The following is a 20,889-nucleotide window of genomic DNA, read 5'->3' on the forward strand; positions in this document are numbered from 1 at the left end:
TTCCATCCTCACGGCCATTTTAAGACATTCCCAGCTATTTTCAGCTCACAGATCGATGAAAGAAGACTTCTTAGAAAACTTAGTTATTATCTATCTTCTTATACGACAAGTTTAGAAGTTACTCAAGTTATTAATAAAAAAGAAAATCGATGAAGAGAATCGATCAATGTTACTTAGGACCTAATGCTATGTACAGCTTGGTTACATAAACCTTCCTAATTGAACAAACGAAATTGTGCAAAATAGTGGTAACATTATCTTTAATTGTTGTTATATATACTAAATTTTAGTTCATAGTGTCTTTTTCTCGTAGCAGTGCAAAATGATGCGTTCAGCGATTACCCCTACTCTTCTGAATTACTGGAAATTGATCATCCCGAAGGGTGCAGCAAATGTGAGCCTTCGCGAAAAAAGTACTCTTCCTGTAGTTGAAAGTGATAAGCCGGAAAAGTTGCCTTATTCGCCATTTGGAACAAAACAATCTAATTGGGCTGACTGGACTGTTGCTCGTTTGGACGATATTCTGAACTGGGGTCGCAAAGGTTCTATTTGGCCATTGACTTTCGGTTTGGCATGTTGTGCTGTCGAGATGATGCATATTGCAGCCCCTCGTTACGATATGGACCGTTTCGGAGTTGTATTCCGAGCTTCCCCGAGACAAGCTGATGTTATCATAGTAGCTGGTACCCTCACTAATAAAATGGCCCCAGCTTTGAGAAAAGTTTATGATCAAATGCCTGAGCCCAGGTGGGTCATTTCGATGGGAAGCTGTGCCAACGGAGGAGGATACTACCATTACTCTTATTCTGTTGTCAGAGGTTGTGATCGAATCATCCCAGTGGATATATATGTTCCTGGATGCCCACCGACTGCGGAGGCACTTCTTTATGGAATTCTTCAATTGCAAAAGAAGGTCAAGAGAATGAAAACCCTCCAAATGTGGTACAGAAAGTAAATCTACTAAAGAGCTGTGTAATCGATAGGCGCAATAAATATCTGTAAATAAACCAGGATTTTCGGATTGATTACATGATGACTGGGATAAACTTTATTTTTTTTATTTTGTGTGTGCAATGTTTGAGAAAAGTTATAGTGATATGAACTACGATTAGCACACCCACACATATAAATACTTAGAACATTTTGGTTTTATCATAAATATTATTAAAAGAAATCTTCGATTTGATCATATTGATTTTAGCTTGAAATCCTTCCAGTTGGGAAAATCCAGGCCATAGACAAGCAATCATTGTTATTAAGTAAATAAGCAATAAGTTGTTCATACTTGCTCCGATCCATGCTAAACCCAACAACGTTCCGCTAACATTCAATAAATGCTGAAAGTTAATATAAAAAGTTATTTATTTTGTCACAAATTTAAAATAATAAATTAAAGGAAAACACATTAGTTTAAAAAACAAAAGCTGTTGCAGAGCCACTCTAATAAACGGGTGCCATACATGAAACATATGCAATCATTTCTCATAAGATATAGAGATTTTCACGTCTGGTTGTATTGGTGCGATATATGAGAGCGTGTTAGTGAATATCCGAGGAAAATACATAATAAATCGATGTCAAACTCATTTTGACAGATCTACTTTCATACATTTTTTAGGTTAGCCAGAGGAAAATAATAAACAACTTTACACGGCGTTGCCCCCGCTAGTGTGCGTGCGTTAAACGTCACTAATCTCTACACGGTGTTTCGCGAAAACCCATTAATGGGTATAAAAATACCCATTTCCGCTAAAAGTGCCCCTCCTCATTTAATGGGTAAACTATGGTTTACTCATAAATGGGTAAATGGGTGGTCTGTCAATAAATGGGTGTTTTTTCACCCATTTTCTTATATTGTGTTTACCGTAAAATGGGTGAAAAAATACCCATTTTTACAAATGGAGGATGCAAGCGCTCGTTGATGTAAAAATGTTTTTAAAACATTGAAAATAAATGCAGGTGTTCCGCTCAAATTTTTCACGAAACATTATAATACAAATTATCCATTGTATTGACTTATCCGTAAGCCTCTCCAACGTTTTGGATTCTAATATTTTCCGGAGATCGTTGCTGCGGACAGTAACTGTTTGCATCGTGGTTTGCATTCCCAATGACGGAAATGAGACGATAAAATTTCGAAGTGTTTTTTCACCCATTATTGGGTAAAAAATATACCCATTATTCAACCGTGAACTGATTCTTTAAATGGGTATTTTTTCACCCATTTTATGATTTCAAAATTCCCCCATTTTTTGACAGCTGCATACATGGTTTTTTTTTTTTAATAATTCGTTTATTTTTCCAGGCTCATTTGCTTTGCGGAGCCGATATTCATTGTTTAGATAACAAAATTACTTAAAACTAACGTTAGTAAAGCGGGGGCCGATTACTCGCGGCTATCTCGAGGTTAGGGGTAACAAATTGTAACAAATGGATGGCAGGGTAGGGATTGTGAACACAAGGTTTGGAGAGCAATGTGCTCTTGATCTCGAACTAGGCGACACTCTGATGAAAAAGACAAACATGGGGGTACACCGATGGGTAGCTAACAACTTGGGAGAACACAAGATGACACTAACTTCTAAATCCTCAAATCTATCCGTTTTAAAAACACATAAATTAAATTCAAATAGTCAAGGTCTCGGCTCGCCAAGACATCTCTAACGGGTATCGCGGGTTGTTTTCCTCGGGCCCTGAGGGATGTGGATAACTCAGATCTGGCAACACGGTGTAAGGTACACGACCAAACAACATGCTCGATATCGTGATAACCACTGCCACACGCACATAAATTGCTGCCTGAGAGCCCAATTCGATAGAAGTGCGAGTCTAACGAGCAGTGATTGGACATAAGCCTTGATATAACGCGTATAAAGTCGCGGCTCATGTCCAACCCTTTGAACCATGGTTTGTTCGACACCTGTGGGAGAATAGAATGTAACCATCTTCCCAATTCACCATCATTCCATTTTTGTTGCCAACTGATGAGAACTTGCTGGCGAGCAATGGAGAAAAATTCGTTGAAGGCGATTTGTCGCTCAAAAATATCGCCTTCCATAGCGCCCACCTTAGCCAATGAGTCCGCTTTCTCATTACCCGGAATTGAGCAATGAGATGGGACCCAAGCTAAGGTGATAGTATAGGAGCAGTTAGATAAAGCACTCAGTTTAGATCGTATTTCAGGCAGGAAATACGAGGAGTGCTTCATCGGCCTCATTGAACGAATAGCCTCCAATGAGCTAAGACTATCCGTAAAAATGAAATAATGGTCAGAAGGTAGTGAGGCAATTCGCTCTACTGCGTAAAATATAGCTGCGAGTTCCGCAACGTATACGGAGCATGGTTTCTGCAGTTTATAGGAGGCGCTATGAAATTGATTAAATACACCAAATCCAGTGGAAGCATTTATGGTTGACCCATCTGTGAAAAATCTTTTATCGTTACTTACATGGTGGTACTTGATTGCAAAAATTGAGGGAACAACCATCGACCGATGGTGATCTGGTATTCCATGGATTTCTTGCATCATGGTCAGATCAAAATTTACAGAGGAACTATAGAAGGCTTGGAAGCAATCACGATTGGAGATTAATGAAGAAGGACCAACCTCCAGCGTCATGTACTCATAGTACAAACTCATGAATCTTGTTTGAGGATTTTGGTCGAGCAGCTTCTCAAAGTGTTCTATTACCAAAGGATTCAATACTTCACAACGGATGAGGAACCGGAAAGACAGCTCAGCGAAACGATCTGTCAGTGGGAGAACACCCGCGAGTACTTCGAGGCTCATCGTATGCGTCGAGTGCATGCAGCCAAGCGCGGTTCGGAGGCAACGGTATTGAACTCGTTGCAGCTTCAAGATATGTGTTTTCGCCGCGGATTGAAAGCAGAAGCTACCGTACTCTAGAACCGACAAGATGGTTGTTCGATACAACCTGATAAGATCTTCCGGGTGTGCTCCCCACCAAGTTCCGGTGATTGTACGAAGAAAATTGATTCTTTGTTGGCATTTTTGTTTTAGATACGCAATATGTTTTCCCCATGTGCATTTGGAATCGAACCAGACACCTAAATACTTGAAAGATATACTTTGAGTGATTGTTCTACCCTTTAGTTGAAGCTGTAACTGTGCAGGATGATGCTTCCTAGAAAAAACAACCAACTCAGTTTTCTCCGGAGAGAATTCGATACCCAGCTTCATAGCCCAAGTAGACAAATTGTCTAAGGTATCTTGCAATGGTCCTTGCAGGTCCGGTGCACTTGGCCCTATAACGGACACAACGCCGTCATCTGCAAGCTGCCTTAGCGAGCAATTTTCATCAAGACAACCATCAATGTCTTTAACGTAAAAATTATAAAGAAGGGGGCTTAAACATGAGCCCTGGGGGAGACCCATGTAACTAATTCGTGAAGTTGTCGAGTTTCCATGAGAAAAGCTCATATATTTCTCAGACAACAAGTTGCTCAAATAGTTGTTCATAATTGGTGAAAGCCCACTATCGTGGAGTTTATCCGAAAGGACATCGATACAAACAGAATCAAAAGCCCCCTTAATATCCAAGAAAACTGAACCCATTTGCTGTTTTTGCGCATAGGCCAGTTGAATTTCAGTTGAAAGCAACGCAAGACAGTCGCTCGTTCCTTTGCCTCTCCGAAATCCAAATTGCGTATCTGAAAGTAAACCATTCGACTGGACCCATTTGTCTAGACGAAAAAGAATCATTTTCTCCAACAATTTCCGTATACAGGACAGCATCGCGATGGGACGGTACGAGTTATAATCCGACGCGGGTTTACCGGGTTTTCGAATGGCGATAACTCTTACTTGCCTCCAATCATCCGGAACAATGTTGTGCTCCAGAAATTGATTGAATAAGTTCAACAAGCGTCTCTTCGCGACGTCTGGGAGATTTTTGAGCAAGTTGAACTTGATTCTATCCATTCCTGGAGCTGAGTTGTTACATGAGAGGAGAGCAAGTGAGAATTCCACCATCGAAAACGGAGAATCTATTTTGTTACTACCCGACGGACTATCACGAACGTTGGTTTGAACCGACACCGAATCCGGGCAAACTTTCTGCGCGAAGCTGAATATCCAACTGTCTGAGTACTCCTTGTCTTCGTTGACCGGTGATGACGCGTTGCGCATTCTCCTGCCGACATTCCAGAGTGTTCTCATCGAAGTCTCTCTCGACAAACCATCGACGAACCGACGCCAGTAACCGCGTTTTTTGGCTTTAATCAAGCTCTTAAAAGTTTTCTCGAGGTCGGTGTACCGCTCGAAATCCTCGACCTTACCGTGTTTGCGGAAGCGTTTAAACGCGGCGGACTTCTCGCTGTTCGCGTCGGTGCAATCCTTATCCCACCACGGAGTGAGAGGTCGTTTGCGAACGAAGACACCCGGAACGCGTTTCGTCTGTGCTTGAAGAGTGCAGTCAACGATAAGTCGCGATAAAAAGGAGTACTCATCCAGCGGAGGGAGTATCTCAACCGAATCAGTACCACCGAGAACCGCGGACGCAAATTTTTGCCAGTCGATGTTTTTCGTGAGGTCGTACGCGATGTCAACCGAGCGAGTGGAAGATGAACCATTGGTAATAGAAATTTTGATTGGCAAGTGGTCACTACCGTAGGGATCTTGAATTACTTTCCACGAGCAATCCAACGATAGTGAACTCGAACTGAGGGAGAGGTCTAATCTACTTTCTCTTGCTGGAGGTTTGGCCACTCGTGTTACTTCCCCAGTGTTTAGAATTGTCATATTGAAGTTATCGCAAAGGTCGTATATCAGGGTTGAGCGGTTGTCATCGTACAGTTCCCCCCAGCCTGTACCGTGGGAGTTAAAATCTCCTAATATCAACCGAGGCTCAGATAAAGCTGAGCAGATATCTGAGAGACCTTGGCGAGAAATCGCAGTTCTTGGAGGAAGATATACTGAGGCAATACTGAGGCTTTTACCTCGAATATTTACCTGACATGCGACAACTTCAATGCCTGTCACGGAAGGCAGATCGATTCTATGAAAGGAATGGAGCTTATGAATCCCGAGAAGCACCCCTCCATACGAATCTGCTCGATCAAGGCGAATAATGTTAAAATCGTGGAAAGGGAGATCGGTGTCTGAAGAAAGCCATGTTTCACAAAGAGCAAATGCATCACAAAGTGAGTTGTGAACTAAAAATTTGAATGTGTCAAGTTTCGGTATAAGACTTCTACAGTTCCACTGAAGAACAGAGATCATATCCCCGACCTCATTCGGAAAATTATCCATCAAAGGATATGATCGATGCAAGGAAGGACCACCTAGAAGCTAGTTGCTTCAAAAGAGTTTTCACGAATGGAAGCACTAAATTAATAATGTTCCGAGTTGAGTCAGAGACGTTGAATATATTGAAGATGCTCTCCACAATTTCAGAAAACGTGAACATGGCATCATGTTCTTGCTGATTATTCAGCTGTTTTTCTGGCTGAAAAACTGGGATATCTGGGGTTTTAGATGATCCCGGAAGTGGCGGAAAGTCCTTGTTAAAATTACAAGATTTAAATCCCGGTGGTGGGGGTTTCGGTACATTTCCGCTACCTCTTAAATTTGTCAAGGTAGGTTGGTAGTCCATACGAGAGGCCTTACGAGGTTTTTGGGTGACGTTTATTTTGGACCGCTTCCTCGTGTTGCCATTAAAGACAAAAGGACTACTCTCACCCACCTCTGAGTCAGAGCCCTGATCATCATCTGGCAGGAGGTAGAATGTGTTGTTGCTTTTTGGGGTGGTTTGGGAAGATGAAGCGGTCGTTTTTAAAATTTCTGCTAACGAGCGCTTAGAGCGAGCTTGCAAAGACCGCTTTAGTTTTTCTCCCTGCTGTTTGTACTTCGGGCAATCACTCAGAGCATGCGGAGCATCCTTACAGTAAACGCATTTGGGGTAGCATGACAAGGACCCTCCGTATGCTCCTCCCCACATTGATCGCACCGCGGTTTGTTGGAACAAAAGTCCGCGGTGTGACCTAGTTGTTTGCATTTCAAGCAATTCATTACCCTCGGTACAAACAAGCGTACAGGTAGTCGAACCTTCCCAATTGTGACGTAGTCAGGTAATGCCGATCCTGAAAAGGTCACACGAAACGAATCTGAGAGGGTATACTTTTTTTGTGCCTATGTGCGACACTGACTGCAGTTGAATGCAGTCCAGTATCTTGACTTTCGGGAGGGCACGGTTTTTGAAAATGCCGAAAGATTCGACTTGCAGGAAATCCTCACAAGTCAGACTCGATTCGGTGACCACTCCTTCAATTTCTACGTCACAACTGGGGACGTAGACTCGATATTCGATCGAAAAAAGCTCACAGGCAACAATCCGGTTTGCCTGTTTCAGGTCATCAACGGTAACGCGCAGTTTGTTTGACGTTACCTTAAAGATATCGGTTACGGCCGAAAAATGTTTTGTCAGATCCTTCGAAATCCGAGAAATATTCAAAGGTTTTTGTTTGGGCCGGAAAAAAACAACCCACGGACCTTTTGAGTCGCTTGGGTAAGCTTTATGGCGGGGGGTCGCAGAAATTTTTAAGGGAACGGTTGGAGTAGGGGGAACAGGTGGACGAGGGGGCGATGGTGGAGAAGGGGGGGCAGGGGGTGAAGGAGGTTGTTGTTTAGACATCACCTTTGGGTAAGCTCCAGTGCTCGTTTTGGGGTCCGAAGTAGAATCCCCTGAGGTATCCATTTCCTCTTCAGTGAGAAGCAGATTTTCGAATGATGGAGATTTAACAGACTCATCATCGGAGATATCTGCTAGCGAAATACCCTCGCCATCATTGGTTTCGTCCATTGCGGGGTCTTAAGTACCTCCGCAACAGATTTCGACATAAAAAAGGAAATATATATATATATATATATATATACCTATATATATATAAGCGTTGAGAAAAAAAAAATAAATAAAAAAATAATAATAACTAAAAAAAAAAAAAAAAATAAGAAAAACAATAAACTTATCCAAAAAATATAACGGTAAAAATAATACTTAATCCAACAAAGCAAGAAAAAAATAAAAAAAAACCTTTAAAATGGAAAAAAAAAAGTGCCAGGAAAGTTAATCAACACTATAGGGAGATTAATCAACTTGCAAAAAAAAACTAAATGAAAAAAAAAGAGAAAAAAAATGAAAACTTTTTCAGGAAAAAACAAAAAGGTGTCAGAAAAGTTAATCAACACTGTATGGAGATTAATCAGGTTGCGGAGAACGGAAGATAACCGTTTGTTACTTAACTCTCCACACAAGCGCACGGAGTGTGGCTGATGACGATGATCTATCCTGATGTGAGAATGATGGTGATGATCGTTCTATTGTTGCCCTCGAGTGTTTGCAACAAAGCACCGGCTGGCTCGCCGGCTGGTGAACTCGATGACCTTGATTTTGCCGTTTCGTGATGCGATGAAACTTGTTGGTTAGAGATGTACAGCTCATCTGCCGGACTCGGCCGAAAATGACTGCTTCCTTTCTCGAACGATTGAGCGGCAATTACAATTCCGCGATGCTCACTACACTGTTGTATACTACAACACCACTCAGTATGAAAGCGGATTGAAAAAAAAAAACCTCAATAGGGGAAAAAAACTAGTACCGATTACGGAGTGCAAGCAATACTTGACCGAAACAGTCGAGCGTTCGATGATTCGAGCATACATGGTTTGAAAATGGGTATTTTTTTTACCCATTAATGGGTTTTCACGAAACACCGTGATGGGAAAAGATGGTTAAACGATTTCCACACCATGACAGCTCAGTTGGTGTGTTTGTGTGTGTTTTTTTTTTTTTTTTTTTTTTTTGGCAAGGAGGAAACCTTCAAAAAGGCCATCGTGCCACCGCTGACGACTGGGCGCACAGTCGCGGTGACACGGTGTGTGGGATTCTTACCGCACTAAAACCTCCTTAGACGCCTTGCCCTTTTCCCCCGGAACCACTTGTCGTATTACTTCGGAGGGGGCCGTGCATTACGCACCTCACTTTACCTCAGCTAATTGGCGCTTCCAGTTCGCTGATCGTCTCTCCAATTTGTGAGCCATTTAGCTCCCAGCGTCACGTTCTACTCGGTTATCCCTGGTTGTGGATACAGCCTACTCTGACGGAGAGTTCTCCCGGCTTCGGCTTTCAGTTCGCACTTGTGTGAGCACGTTACTACTTTCTAGTTGGTCTTCCCGCCATTTTCGCTGCAGCGCTGACATGATCTGCGTTACTGCTCTGCTGACGGTGTTAAAGGTGCCCTCCTCTCGACACATTTCTTCGACGATATTCTCCGTGCTAAGGGCGAGCATATCCTCTCGCACATCATCAAATCTAGGACATTCGAAGACCACGTGCTCTGGTGATTCTTCCACATTCCCACACTCCGGACAGAAGGGTGACGTTGTGTGTCCGAACCGATGCAGGTACTTCCTGAAGCAGCCATGACCAGACAGGAACTGCGTCAAGTGGAAGTTGACTTCTCCATGCTTCCTGTTCACCCAGGTCGAAAGAGTCGGTATTAGCCTGTGTGTCCATCTACCGTTCTCTGCTGCATCCCACTCCTGCTGCCACTTAGCCATCGACTCCGTTCTCACCATTTTTCGTACTCCTCTGGTTTCTCTCGTCATATAGCACTCGTAGTCCTCCGCCAAGGTGATGCCGATTGGGATCATACCGGCGATAACGCATACTGCGTCCATCGAAATGGTTCTGTACGCACTCACGACTCGCATGGCCATGAGCCGGAACGTACTGCTCAATTTCCTTTGGTTCTGCTTCGTTTTCAGCGCTTCAATCCAGGCTGGACCTCCGTACCTTAGTATTGATGAGGACACACTAGCCAGAAGACGTCTCTTGCTGCTGCTTGGACCAGAATTGTTCGGCATGATTCTGGCTATTGCGTTGATAACCTTTGTCGCCTTCTCGCAAGCATATTCGATGTGGCTATTAAAGTTTAGCCGGTCGTCGATCATCACTCCCAGATACTTTAGCATGCGCTTCGAAGCAATGGTGTGCTCTCCAACGGTAATTTCTGCCCGCTGCATTGCTTTGCAGTTACTGACCAACATCACTTCTGTTTTGTGGTGGGCTATCTGCAGCTTCGCTCCTTGCATCCAGTTACCAATCGTATCTATCGCCTCGGCCGCCAACATTTCCACTTCTTCCAGCGTCTCACCGGTTACCGTCAAAACGACATCGTCCGCAAAGCCAACGATCTCAACTCCTTTGGGCAGCTTGAGCGTCAGCACGCCATTGTACATTCCGTTCCACAGCGTGGGACCTAGAATGGAGCCTTGGGGAACCCCCGCCGTGATTCTAAGCGATTTCTGCCCCGTGTCTGTCACGTAGACCAGGACCCGGTTCTGGAAGTAACTACTTAGAATCCTGCAGAGGTAGTCTGGAACCCTCATTCTATGGAGCGCCTTGGCGATGGCCTCCCAGCTGGCGCTATTGAATGCATTCTTCACATCAATCGTAATCACGGCGCAGTATCGATTTCCTCTCCGCTTCTGTTTGGAAGCTTTCTCGGCTCTGTCAATCACTGTCCGAATTGCATCCACCGTCGATCTTCCTTTCCGGAATCCAAACTGTCTCTCCGACAATCCGTGTTCACTCTCCGTGCATTTCGTCAGCCTGTTGAGGATGATCCTCTCCAATAGCTTTCCTACAGTATCCAGCAAGCATATTGGCCTATACGATGCAGGATCCCCCGGCGGTTTTCCGGGCTTCGGCAACAGCACAAGCTTTTGTACCTTCCACCTATCAGGGAACTGACCCTCGTCCAGACATTTCTGCAGCACCATCCTGAACATGTCCGGGAACGTCTGGATCGCCGCCTTCAACGCCACGTTGGGAATTCCATCCGGGCCGGGAGCTTTATTCGCTTTCAGCCCTTTCGCTGCTGCTATGAGTTCCTCGTTGGAGACTTGTTCAACGTTGTCTTCATCTACCTCGCCATATGGTGTAGGTGGCCAGTTCGTTGGGTCATGCTGTGGGAAAAGTCCCTCCACGATGACTTTCAGCTTGTTGTGACACATTTCAACCGGCATCGTTGGGCCTCTGATCTTCGCCATCGCAACTCGGTATGCGTTGCCCCAGGGGTTGGCATCGGCATCGCGGCACAACTCCTTGAAACTATTTGACTTGCTCAGCTTTATATTTCGTTTCAGTGCAGCCCTGGCCTCTCGGAACACCACCCTGCGCTCCTCTCTGTCTGCTTCTGTTCTTGCTCTCTGAGCACGCCTTCTGGCTAGAAGACAAGTAGCACGGAGGGTGCTAATTTCCTCGTTCCACCAGTAGGCTGGACGCCGCCTGTTCGTTGGCTCCAGTTTTCTCGGCATAGTTGTGTCACATGCCCTTGCTAATGATTCGGTCAACTCGTTCGCGCTTAGGCCCGGGACGCTGTTGTCTACCCTTAGAGCTTCGATGAAGAGATCCTTATTGAATGCCTTCGTCTTCCACTTCCGCTCGCTTACTTTCGTCCTCCGCATTTCCACCGGTGTCCGTTCGCCGATACTGTACCGGACCGCCTGATGGTCACTATGGGTGTACTCCTCGCACACTGTCCAGTTCATATTTGCCATTAGCGACGTACTGCAGAAAGTGACGTCGATAATGGATTCCCTACCATCTTTGCGGAAGGTGCTGATGGTTCCTTCGTTGGCCAGACTGACGTTCAACTTTGCCAGAGCTTCCAGCAGGCTATACCCTCTTGCGTTGGTACATCTGCTCCCCCAATCCACTGCCCAAGCATTGAAGTCTCCTGCGATGACGACTGGTCTCCGTCCAATGAGCTCTTCGGTGAGCCTATCTAGCATCTGATGGAACTGCTCAATTGTCCATCTCGGGGGTGCGTAGCAACTACATACATAGATTCCATTGATTTTGGCGATCACGAAACCTTCATATGAGCTTGCCACCACTTGTTGTATGGGATACCTGCCCATGACTTGTATGGCCGCCATTCCTGCTCTATCCGCCACCCAGTTACCATTATCGAGAGGGACTCGGTATGGCTCTGCAATGATTGCAACGTCGCACTTTGTTTCCGTTGTTGACTGCCACAACAGTTGCTGTGCTGTGTTACAATGATTGAGATTTATTTGGGTTACCTTCATTATTGCTGGCCCACCATCGCCTTCTTGAACTCAGGGCACCTGAAACTTCCCGTCACATGGCCATTTCCGTCCTCCTTTTTGCAGAGCATGCACCTCGGTTGCTTTGTACAGTCTTTTGCAACGTGCCCCTTCTCTCCGGATTTCCTGCACAGATCAGATCTGTCAGGGCCTTTGCAGTGTCTCGCCTGGTGACCGAAGCCCATGCATTTGTAGCATCTCTCCATTTTCTTAGATACCCGAGGAATAGCTTTCAACGGGCACACTGACCACCCAACCTTGATTCGGCCAGTCTTCAGCAGCTCGTTAGCTGCGTCCGAAGAAAGTCGTATCGACGCCGTCTGCGTGCCACCATACGCCTTTCTCAACCGAATTGCCATCGGTACGTCTCCCAGGTTGCATTGCACCTTCAGCGCACTTTTCAACTCGTCTTCTGTTGTGACCTCGTCCAGATCCCTGCACTCTACCACTGTCTCCTGGGATAAGGCTCTTACGTTCGCCGTCTCGCCAAGAGATTTTTCGACGAGCTCCTTAAAAGCTGCGCTCTTAACCGTAGGGTCCCTTTTCAGCTCGAATAGCATCTCGCCTTTCTGGGTTCGCCTGGTTTTCACCACGTTCTCGCCTAGTTGTTTCAACTCCGGATCCTCTCTCACTTTCCGGAGGAGTGCTGCGTAGGACGTTTTGTCCTTCGCCTCAACAACCAGAGCGTCACCCTTGCTTCTCTCCCTACGAGGCCTAGGCTTCTCCTTATTCTTCCTGTCTTCCTTCTTCTTCTCTTCCTTCTTCCTCGCTTCCTCTTCCTTCTTCCTCACTTCATCTTCCTTCTGTTTTTTCTTCCTCTCCTTCTGGTTCTCGACTTTACGCCACGCACCATTTTCTCCCATCTCCTTGATACCTTCCTCGTCGTCCCTGCGTTTTTTGGGCTCCTCCTCATCTCCTGGCGTGTCCCTATCTCTCTTTTCAGGACGTGGATTTGTGGGTCCCTTCGGCGTCTCATGTGCTTGAGCCAGTCTTATGCTCTCCTTGGCCTCCAGCAGAGCCTTTTCGGCATTTTCGGCTCTTTTTCTCCACTCTTGACATTCCCGATCTGCCACTGTTATGCCGGATTTGATACCGGTCACAAGTTGCTTGATCTCTTTGTGTACGTTGTTTTTATCCTTCACGAACACATAGAGATCATCGATCTTCCTCCTGACCTCCGTCATTTTGGTTCTCCCGAGCTGCAGTTCTTGGGATTTGCTACTACTGGATATTGGTGTGAATATCTGGCTTAGCCCAACGCCTGGCTGCTCTTCTTGAAACTTATTGCTGCTGCTGGAATTTGCAGTGACCCCCAGGTTCGACACTGGTGATCTCTGCAATATCCCACTCCTTGCGAACACGTTTGCTCCTCCGTTTGGTGTGTGTGTGTGTGTGTGTGTGTGTGTGTGTGTGTATGTGTGTGTGTGTGTGTGCGTGCGTGTGTGTGTGCGTGTGTGTGTGTGCGTGTGTGTGTGTGTGTGTGTGTGTGTGTGTGTGTGTGTCTGTGTGTGAGTGTGTGTGTGTATATGTGTGTGTGTGTCTGTGTGTGAGTGTGTGTGTGTGTGTGTGTGTGTGTGTGTGTGTGTGTGTGTGTGTGTGTCTGTGTGTAAGTGTGTGCGTGTGTGTGTGTGTGTGTGCGTGTGTGTATATATGTTTGTGTGTGTGTGTATGTGTGTGCATGTGTGTGTGTGTGTGTGCGTGTGTGTATATATGTTTGTGTGTGTGTGTGTGCGTGTGTGTGCGTGTGTGTGTGTGTCTGTGTGTGTGTGTGTGAGTGTGTGTGCGTCTGTGTGTGTGTGTGTGTGCATGTGCGTGTGTGAGTGTGTGTGTGTGCGTCTGTGTGTGTGTCTGCATGTGTGTGTGTGTGTCTGCATGTGTGTGTGTGTGTCTGCATGTGTGTGTGTGAGTGTGTGTGTGTGTGAGTGTGTGTGTGTGTGTGTGTGTGTGTGTGTGTATTTTTTTTTTTTTTTTTTTATAGTAAGGTTTAGGAAAGCTTCAAGAAGCCTGGCCTGTAGTGAAGGTGGCACGGTGTGGTATCCACTAGTTGCCTAGTGCAGCTCCACTAAAACCCATTCCTTACTCTATCCTCTGCCTGGATCCCCCCGGGACCACTGTGAAGCGACTACTTCGGGGGTTGGCTGTGCTCATGCACTTGTCGTACTCTCAGCGCTAGCTGGCGTTGCTAGATCGCTGCTCTTCTCTCCATTTACGCTGCAGCTCTGACATAATCTGTGTGACTGCCCTGCTGACGGCATTCCAAGAGTCCTCCTCTCGACACATTTCATCAACGACATTCTCCACGTTAAGGACGGGCATCTCCGTTCGCACTGCCTCGAACCTTGGACAGTCAAAGACCACATGCTCCGGCGTTTCATCGACGTTGCCACACTCCGGACAGAGGGGTGACGCTGCGTGTCCGAACCGATGCAGGTATTTCCTGAAGCAGCCGTGGCCAGACAGGAACTGCGTTAGGTGGAAATTGACTTCTCCGTGTTTTCTGTTCACCCAGGTCGAAAGAATCGGTATTAGTCTATGTGTCCATCTACCGTTCTCCGTCGTGTTCCACTCCTGTTGCCACTTAGCCAATGACTCCACTCTCACAACTTTCCGTACTCTTCCGGCTTCTCTCTGCCTGTAGCACTCACTGTCCTCCGCCAGGGTGATGCCGATAGGGATCATACCGGCGATAACGCATACTGCTTCCGACGAGATGGTTCTGTACGCACTCACGACTCGCATGGCCATGAGCCGGAACGTACTGCTCAGTTTCCTTTGGTTCTGCTTCGTTTCCAGCGCTGGAACCCAGGCTGGACCTCCATATCTCAGTATCGATGATGACACGCTGGCCAGAAGACGCCTCTTGCTACTGCTGGGACCAGCGTTGTTCGGCATGATTCTAGCTATCGCGTTGATGGCCTTCGAAGCCTTCTCACAGGCATATTCGACGTGGCTGTTGAAGTTTAGCCGGTCATCGATCATCACTCCCAGGTATTTTAACACACGCTTCGAGGCTATGGTGTGCTCCCCGACGGTGATTTCCGCCCGCTGTACCGCTTTACAGTTACTGACCAATAACACTTCCGTTTTGTGGTGGGCTATTTGCAGCTTCGCTCCTTTCATCCAGTTACCAATCATGTCGATTGCCTCGGTTGACAACACTTCCACCTCTTCCAGCGTCTCGCCTGTTACCGTCAAGACGACGTCGTCCGCAAAGCCAACGATCTCAACTCCTTTGGGCAGTTTCAGCGTTAGCACGCCGTTGTACATCCCGTTCCAGAGCGTTGGACCAAGGATGGAGCCTTGTGGAACTCCCGCTGTGATCCTAATCGATCTCTGTCCCATGTCTGTCTCGTAGACCAGAACCCGGTTCTGGAAATAACTCCTCAGGATCCTGCACAGGTAGTCAGGGACCCTCATTCTATGCAGTGCTTCGGCGATGGCCTCCCAGCTGGCGCTGTTGAACGCATTCTTGACGTCGATCGTTATGACGGCGCAATATCGATCTCCTCTCCGCTTCTGTTTGGACGCCTTTTCAGCTCTCTCGACCACTGTCCGAATTGCATCCACCGTCGATCTCCCTTTCCGGAATCCGAACTGCCTCTCCGACAATCCGTGCTCACTCTCCGTGTATTTCGTCAGCCTGTTTAGGATGATCCTCTCCAAGAGTTTTCCGAGTGTATCCAGCAGGCATATAGGCCTGTATGATGTTGGATCCCCCGGCGGTTTTCCTGGTTTCGGCAGCAACACTAGCTTCTGTATCTTCCACCTGTCAGGGAAGTGACCCTCGTTCAGGCATTTCTGCAGCACCATCCTGAACATGTCCGGGGATGACTGGATCGCCGCTTTCAACGCTACGTTGGGGATTCCATCCGGACCGGGAGCTTTCTTCACCTTCAATCCTTTCGCCACTACTACGAGCTCCTCGTTGGTGATTTCGACGCTATCTCCCTCTCTTTCTCCGTACGGTGTAGGTGGCCAGGTTGTTGGGTCGTGCTTCGGGAAAAGTCCTTCCACGATGACTTTCAGCTTCTCTGGGCACATTTCAGCGGGCATCGTTGGACCTCTGATCTTCGCCATCACGACTCGGTATGCGTCGCCCCAGGGGTTGGCATCAGCGTCTTGACACAGCTCCTTAAAACAGTTCGACTTGCTCTGCTTAATCACTCGTTTAAAAGCGGCCCTGGCCGCTCGAAACACTTCTCTTCGTTCCTCTCTGTCTGCTTCCGTTCTTGCTCTCTGAACACGTCTTCTGGCTCTGAGACAACTAGCGCGGAGAGTACTAAGTGCCTCGTTCCACCAGTAGACTGGACGCCGTCTGTTATTTGGCTCCAGTTTCCTCGGCATGGTCGTGTCACATGCTCTCACTAACGTTTCTGTCAGCTCGTCCGCATTTAGATCTACGGGACTCCCGTCCACACGAAGTGCCTCAACGAACAAATCCTTGTCGAAAGCTTTCGTCTTCCACTTTCGGTCACAAGTTCTCGTCCTCCGTACTGCCACAGTATTCCGTTGACCGATGCCATATCGTATCGCCTGATGGTCGCTATGGGTATATCCTTCGCACACTCTCCAATCCATGTTTGCCATCAGCGACGGACTGCAGAAAGTAACGTCGATAATGGATTCTCGGCCATCTCTGCGAAAAGTGCTGCTGGTGCTTTTATTGGCCAGCATAACTTCCAGTTTTGCCAGAGCTTCCAGCAGACTGTGCCCTCTTGCATTGGAACACCTGCTTCCCCACTCCACTGCCCAAGCATTGAAGTCTCCTCCGATGACTACCGGTCGTCGTCCGACCAGCTCTTCGGTAAGTCCATCAAGCATCTCGTAGAACTTCTCAATCGTCCATCTGGGGGGTGCGTAACAACTACACATGAAGATTCCGTTGATTTTGGCGATGACGAAGCCTTCGTATGAGCTCGCAACCACTTCTTGAATGGGGTATCTGCCCATAACTTGTATAGCTGCCATCCCAGCTCTATCCGCAACCCAGTTACCGTTATCGGGAGGGACTCGATACGGTTCCGCAATGATTGCAACGTCGCACTTTGTTTCTGTTGTCGACTGCCACAACAGTTGCTGAGCAATGTCGCAATGATTGAGGTTTATTTGGGTTACCTCCATTACTGTTGGCCTGCCATCGCCTTTTTGTATGCTAGGCATTTGAAGCCTCCCGTCGTATGATCGTTACCGTCCTCTTTTTTGCAGAGCATACACCTCGGATGCTTCGTGCAGCCTCTTGCAATATGGCCTTTCTCTCCGCATTTCCTGCACAGATCAGATCTGTCAGGGCCATTGCAGTTCCTCGCCTGGTGACCGAATCCCATGCACTTGAAGCATCGCTCCAATTGCTTGGTAACCCGAGGAGTGGCTTTCAGCGAGCACAATGACCAGCCAACCTTGACCTTGCCCGTCTCCAACAGCTTATTCGCTGCAGCTGTTGAAAGCCGTATAACCGCCGTTTGCATGCCGCCGTACGCCTTCCTCATGCGGATTGACATCGGGACATCTCCCAGATCGCAGTGCACTCTCAACGCACTTCTTAGCTCCTCTTCTGTGGTGATCTCGTCCAGGTCCCTGCACTCGACCACTGTCTCCTGGGATAGAGCTCTTACGCTCGCCCCTTCGCCAAGAGACTTTTCGACGAGCTCCTTGAAGGCTGAGCTCTTGATAGCAGGATCCTTCTTCAGCTCAAAGAGGATCTCGCCTTTCTGGGTTCGCCTGGTTTTCACCACGTTCTCTCCTAGTTGCTTCAACTCCGGATCCTCTCGTACCTTCCGGAGGAGTGCTGCATACGACGTTTTGTCCTTAGCTTCGACGATCAGAGCATCGCCCTTACTTCGCTCCCGACGAGTCCTGGGTATCACCTTCTTCTGTTCAGCTTTCTTCTTCATGTCTTTTTCCTTCCGTTTTTTCCACTTCTCCTTTGGCTTCTCGACGGTACGCCAGCCTTCCTCCTTGTTGTCTTCTTTGTCGTTCTTGACTTTTTTCAACTCCTCTTCCTCTCCTGGAGTTTCCCTTTTCCTCTTCTCCGAGCGTGGATTTCGAGGTCCCTTTGGCGTCTCCTGTATTTCAGCTGCTGCTTTCTCCTTGGCCTCGATCAGTGCCCTTTCGGCAGTTACGGACCTCGTCCTCAGCGCATCCTGTTCACGTTCGGCAGCAATAATGGCGGATTTGATGCCCGTCACCATTTCCTTTATTGCCTTGTGGACGTTGCTCTTATCCTTGATGAAGTCATGGAGTTCATTGATCCTCCTCCTGACCTCCATCAATTTGGTCTTCCCAAGCTGCAATCCTTCTTGGGGTGTGCTACTGCTGGATTTCGGTGTGAACACCTGGCTTAGCATAAGACCTAGCTCTCCTTGGTGTCCTTGCTGCTCACCTTGGGGCTTACTGCTGCTGTTGGAACTCGCTGTTGCCTCCAGGTTCAACACTGGTGATCTCTGCAATATCCCGCTCCTTGCGAACACGTTCGCTCCTCCGTTTTCAATTTCTGGCGTCTTGCCGTCGTCCTTCATATTTTTTGGGTTTTCTCATTTTCTTCTTTTTTGTTTTTTTCTCCGTTTTTCTTGTGTGTGTGTGTGTGTGTGTGTGTGTGTGTATATATTCCCTCTAAACTGCACCAAATTAGACTCCTGTGCAATAAACAATTTATCATTTTGTTCGACCATTTTCCACAGAGATGGCGCTGTTCCGCTCGTAGGAAGTGATAAAAATCCCCATATAGAAATTGAGAGAAGTGGAAATAATTCGCTTTCGGTGCAAACAAAGTGAACGACAACCTAAAGAAATTAGTTAGGGGCTTTGTCGTTCAGTTTTTTCCCGGAAATTAATGCTAAACAAGCTACAATTAAATAAAAATGATTTTTCCCCATACAATTTTACCTGCTTCACTACCAGTCCCCAGAGAGCCAAAAAATTCAAATTTGAGAGAGAAATTCTCTCTCACGAGCTCAATCTCTCAACATGCCATGTATTTTGTATTACAAAATAGAGTACCTGACACTACAAAACATATCTGATACCTAACATTTGAAGTCCCTCCTTTTTTACATATTCTGCGCAAAAGATAATTTATGCCCCGCCCCATACATAAAATTCGGCTGGAAATTCTGTGAGGGATACAAACGTAACGTCATCATTTAAGAACGACATGCATCTGTAAATTATTATTTTTCCTGGTTTACTTGCCACCCTGAAAGTCGATCGAATTCATGTCAATGTCAACTTGTCACTGCCAACATAGTTTACCCATTTTTGGGTAGGTTCAGTTTTGACCGATCTGGGTGGAATCAAATTTGGGTAGTTTTGGAATAGCGAATTTGCTTGCGCCTAAGAGAAGAGGTGACAATACGGGGGCGAAAATGAACCACTTTTCTGTCAAACTTGAACCAGCTCCTGATTGGCCGATTTCATGTGCGTAGGATAGAGATAGAAATAGAAGAGGAAGAAACCAATTGTCACCTCTTCCTCTTGCGCGAACAAAATAATATAATGTTGCATTTGCTCGCGCACTTGCATGCAAGTTGTCCCCATTCTGGTGGTAATGTACAATTGACCACTTTGTCAAGCAGTTTTGGCGTGACTTTCTACCAGCGATTTCACAAAACTGGACAAACTAATTTCTATTTTTTTATGAAACGCATCAATTTTGACTACTTTTCTCGAGGTTCTAGAAGAAAAAATCTCAAAATAATGTTTTATTTCAAAGTTCGAGTGGTAGTAAACGTCATTTTAGCTGCTCGAATGAAGTGGTTATTTAACAGCAGTATTATTTGTAAGGTCCACTTCCAAAAAAAAAACCATCATATACAATGTTAAATCTTTATCGCACAAACGTTCATGTAAAGTTCCACAACCATTTGAGTTAAAGTTTAGCAGGGATTATCCACAATTTTTAACCATGTTCTGTAAGGTTTGCATTTATGCGGGAAGGCAAGGAATAAGTGCACCGAACGCCAAGACGATTACACGGGAACTACTCGCACTTTTATTACACTTTTCGATAAGGGTAAACGCGGGTATTTGTAGAGTTCTATGAGAAATGCGCAATAATTGGGCTTTTAAATAGGTGCTAAACTTACCGCCATTGTCTTGTTATTTTTGTCCCAGAAAACAGTGTTCCAAAATTCAGTAGCAGATTCGCTTAAATCCAAAATCGTAATAATAACTATCTCCAGTTGTTTCTCCTGAATTCCTGTCCATTTTTCGGGTTTGAAGAAAACTATCGCGATAGTCGGATAAAAAAAGTTGATAAGAATCCACAATAGTAGAAGAATAGAAAATTGGGTAATGATGGTCAAGTCAAGCCACCACAGAAGTAGATAAAACACGGAAATAGTACTGCCTAATATAACCGGGCTGTAAGGAAGTTTCCACTGAGATAAATCATAGAGAATCAATAGTATCTCTCTCCAGTTTTCCAAATCGTCCTTCAACTTGTTCAAGCCCTTCCTCTAAAATAAAATAATGATTTAGTTTGGCAAGTATAAAAATATCAACAATATTACTTTTGACTCCAGCATTTTTCGCCCAGCAGCACAAGACAAGATACTTCTGTGAATTCGGCACCCAGTTTCTCCAGCACCCTTTTTTGACCACCTTTTTTCAGCACCCTTTTTTTCAGCTGCGGGTAGATTAGAACACCGCAGCGCCACCAAGTGGAAACTAGTGGCAACTTTCAGAAAGCTGTGAACTCAGCACCCTTTTTTTCAAAGTGTGAATAGGCTCTTGGGGGTTTTGAAACAAAAAATCGATGT

At 46.1% G+C, this 20,889-nt stretch overlaps 1 protein-coding gene and 1 long non-coding RNA gene across 2 annotated transcripts; one reads left to right on the top strand and one right to left on the bottom strand.

Moving 5' to 3' along the window:
* Positions 1–161: 161 nt before the first annotated feature.
* On the top strand, positions 162–1,343 carry LOC135706700 (NADH-quinone oxidoreductase subunit B 2-like). The gene is made up of 2 exons (XM_065228353.1): positions 162–248; positions 314–1,343. The coding sequence occupies exon 2, from the start codon at positions 323–325 to the stop codon at positions 953–955; it is 633 nt and encodes a 210-aa protein (XP_065084425.1). The 5' UTR covers positions 162–248; positions 314–322; the 3' UTR covers positions 956–1,343.
* LOC135706701 (uncharacterized) lies at positions 1,249–20,680 on the bottom strand. Its single transcript, XR_010518183.1, has 3 exons — positions 20,641–20,680; positions 20,215–20,586; positions 1,249–1,337 (listed from the first exon to the last, which is right to left on the bottom strand). It is a non-coding gene; the product is annotated as an uncharacterized LOC135706701 (long non-coding RNA).
* Positions 20,681–20,889: the final 209 nt, after the last annotated feature.

The sequence above is a fragment of the Ochlerotatus camptorhynchus genome, unplaced genomic scaffold (genome assembly GCF_037179485.1).
Source record: "Ochlerotatus camptorhynchus isolate MF236.1 unplaced genomic scaffold, CSIRO-AGI_Acam_v1.1 ptg000288l, whole genome shotgun sequence".
Lineage (NCBI taxonomy): Eukaryota > Metazoa > Arthropoda > Insecta > Diptera > Culicidae > Ochlerotatus > Ochlerotatus camptorhynchus.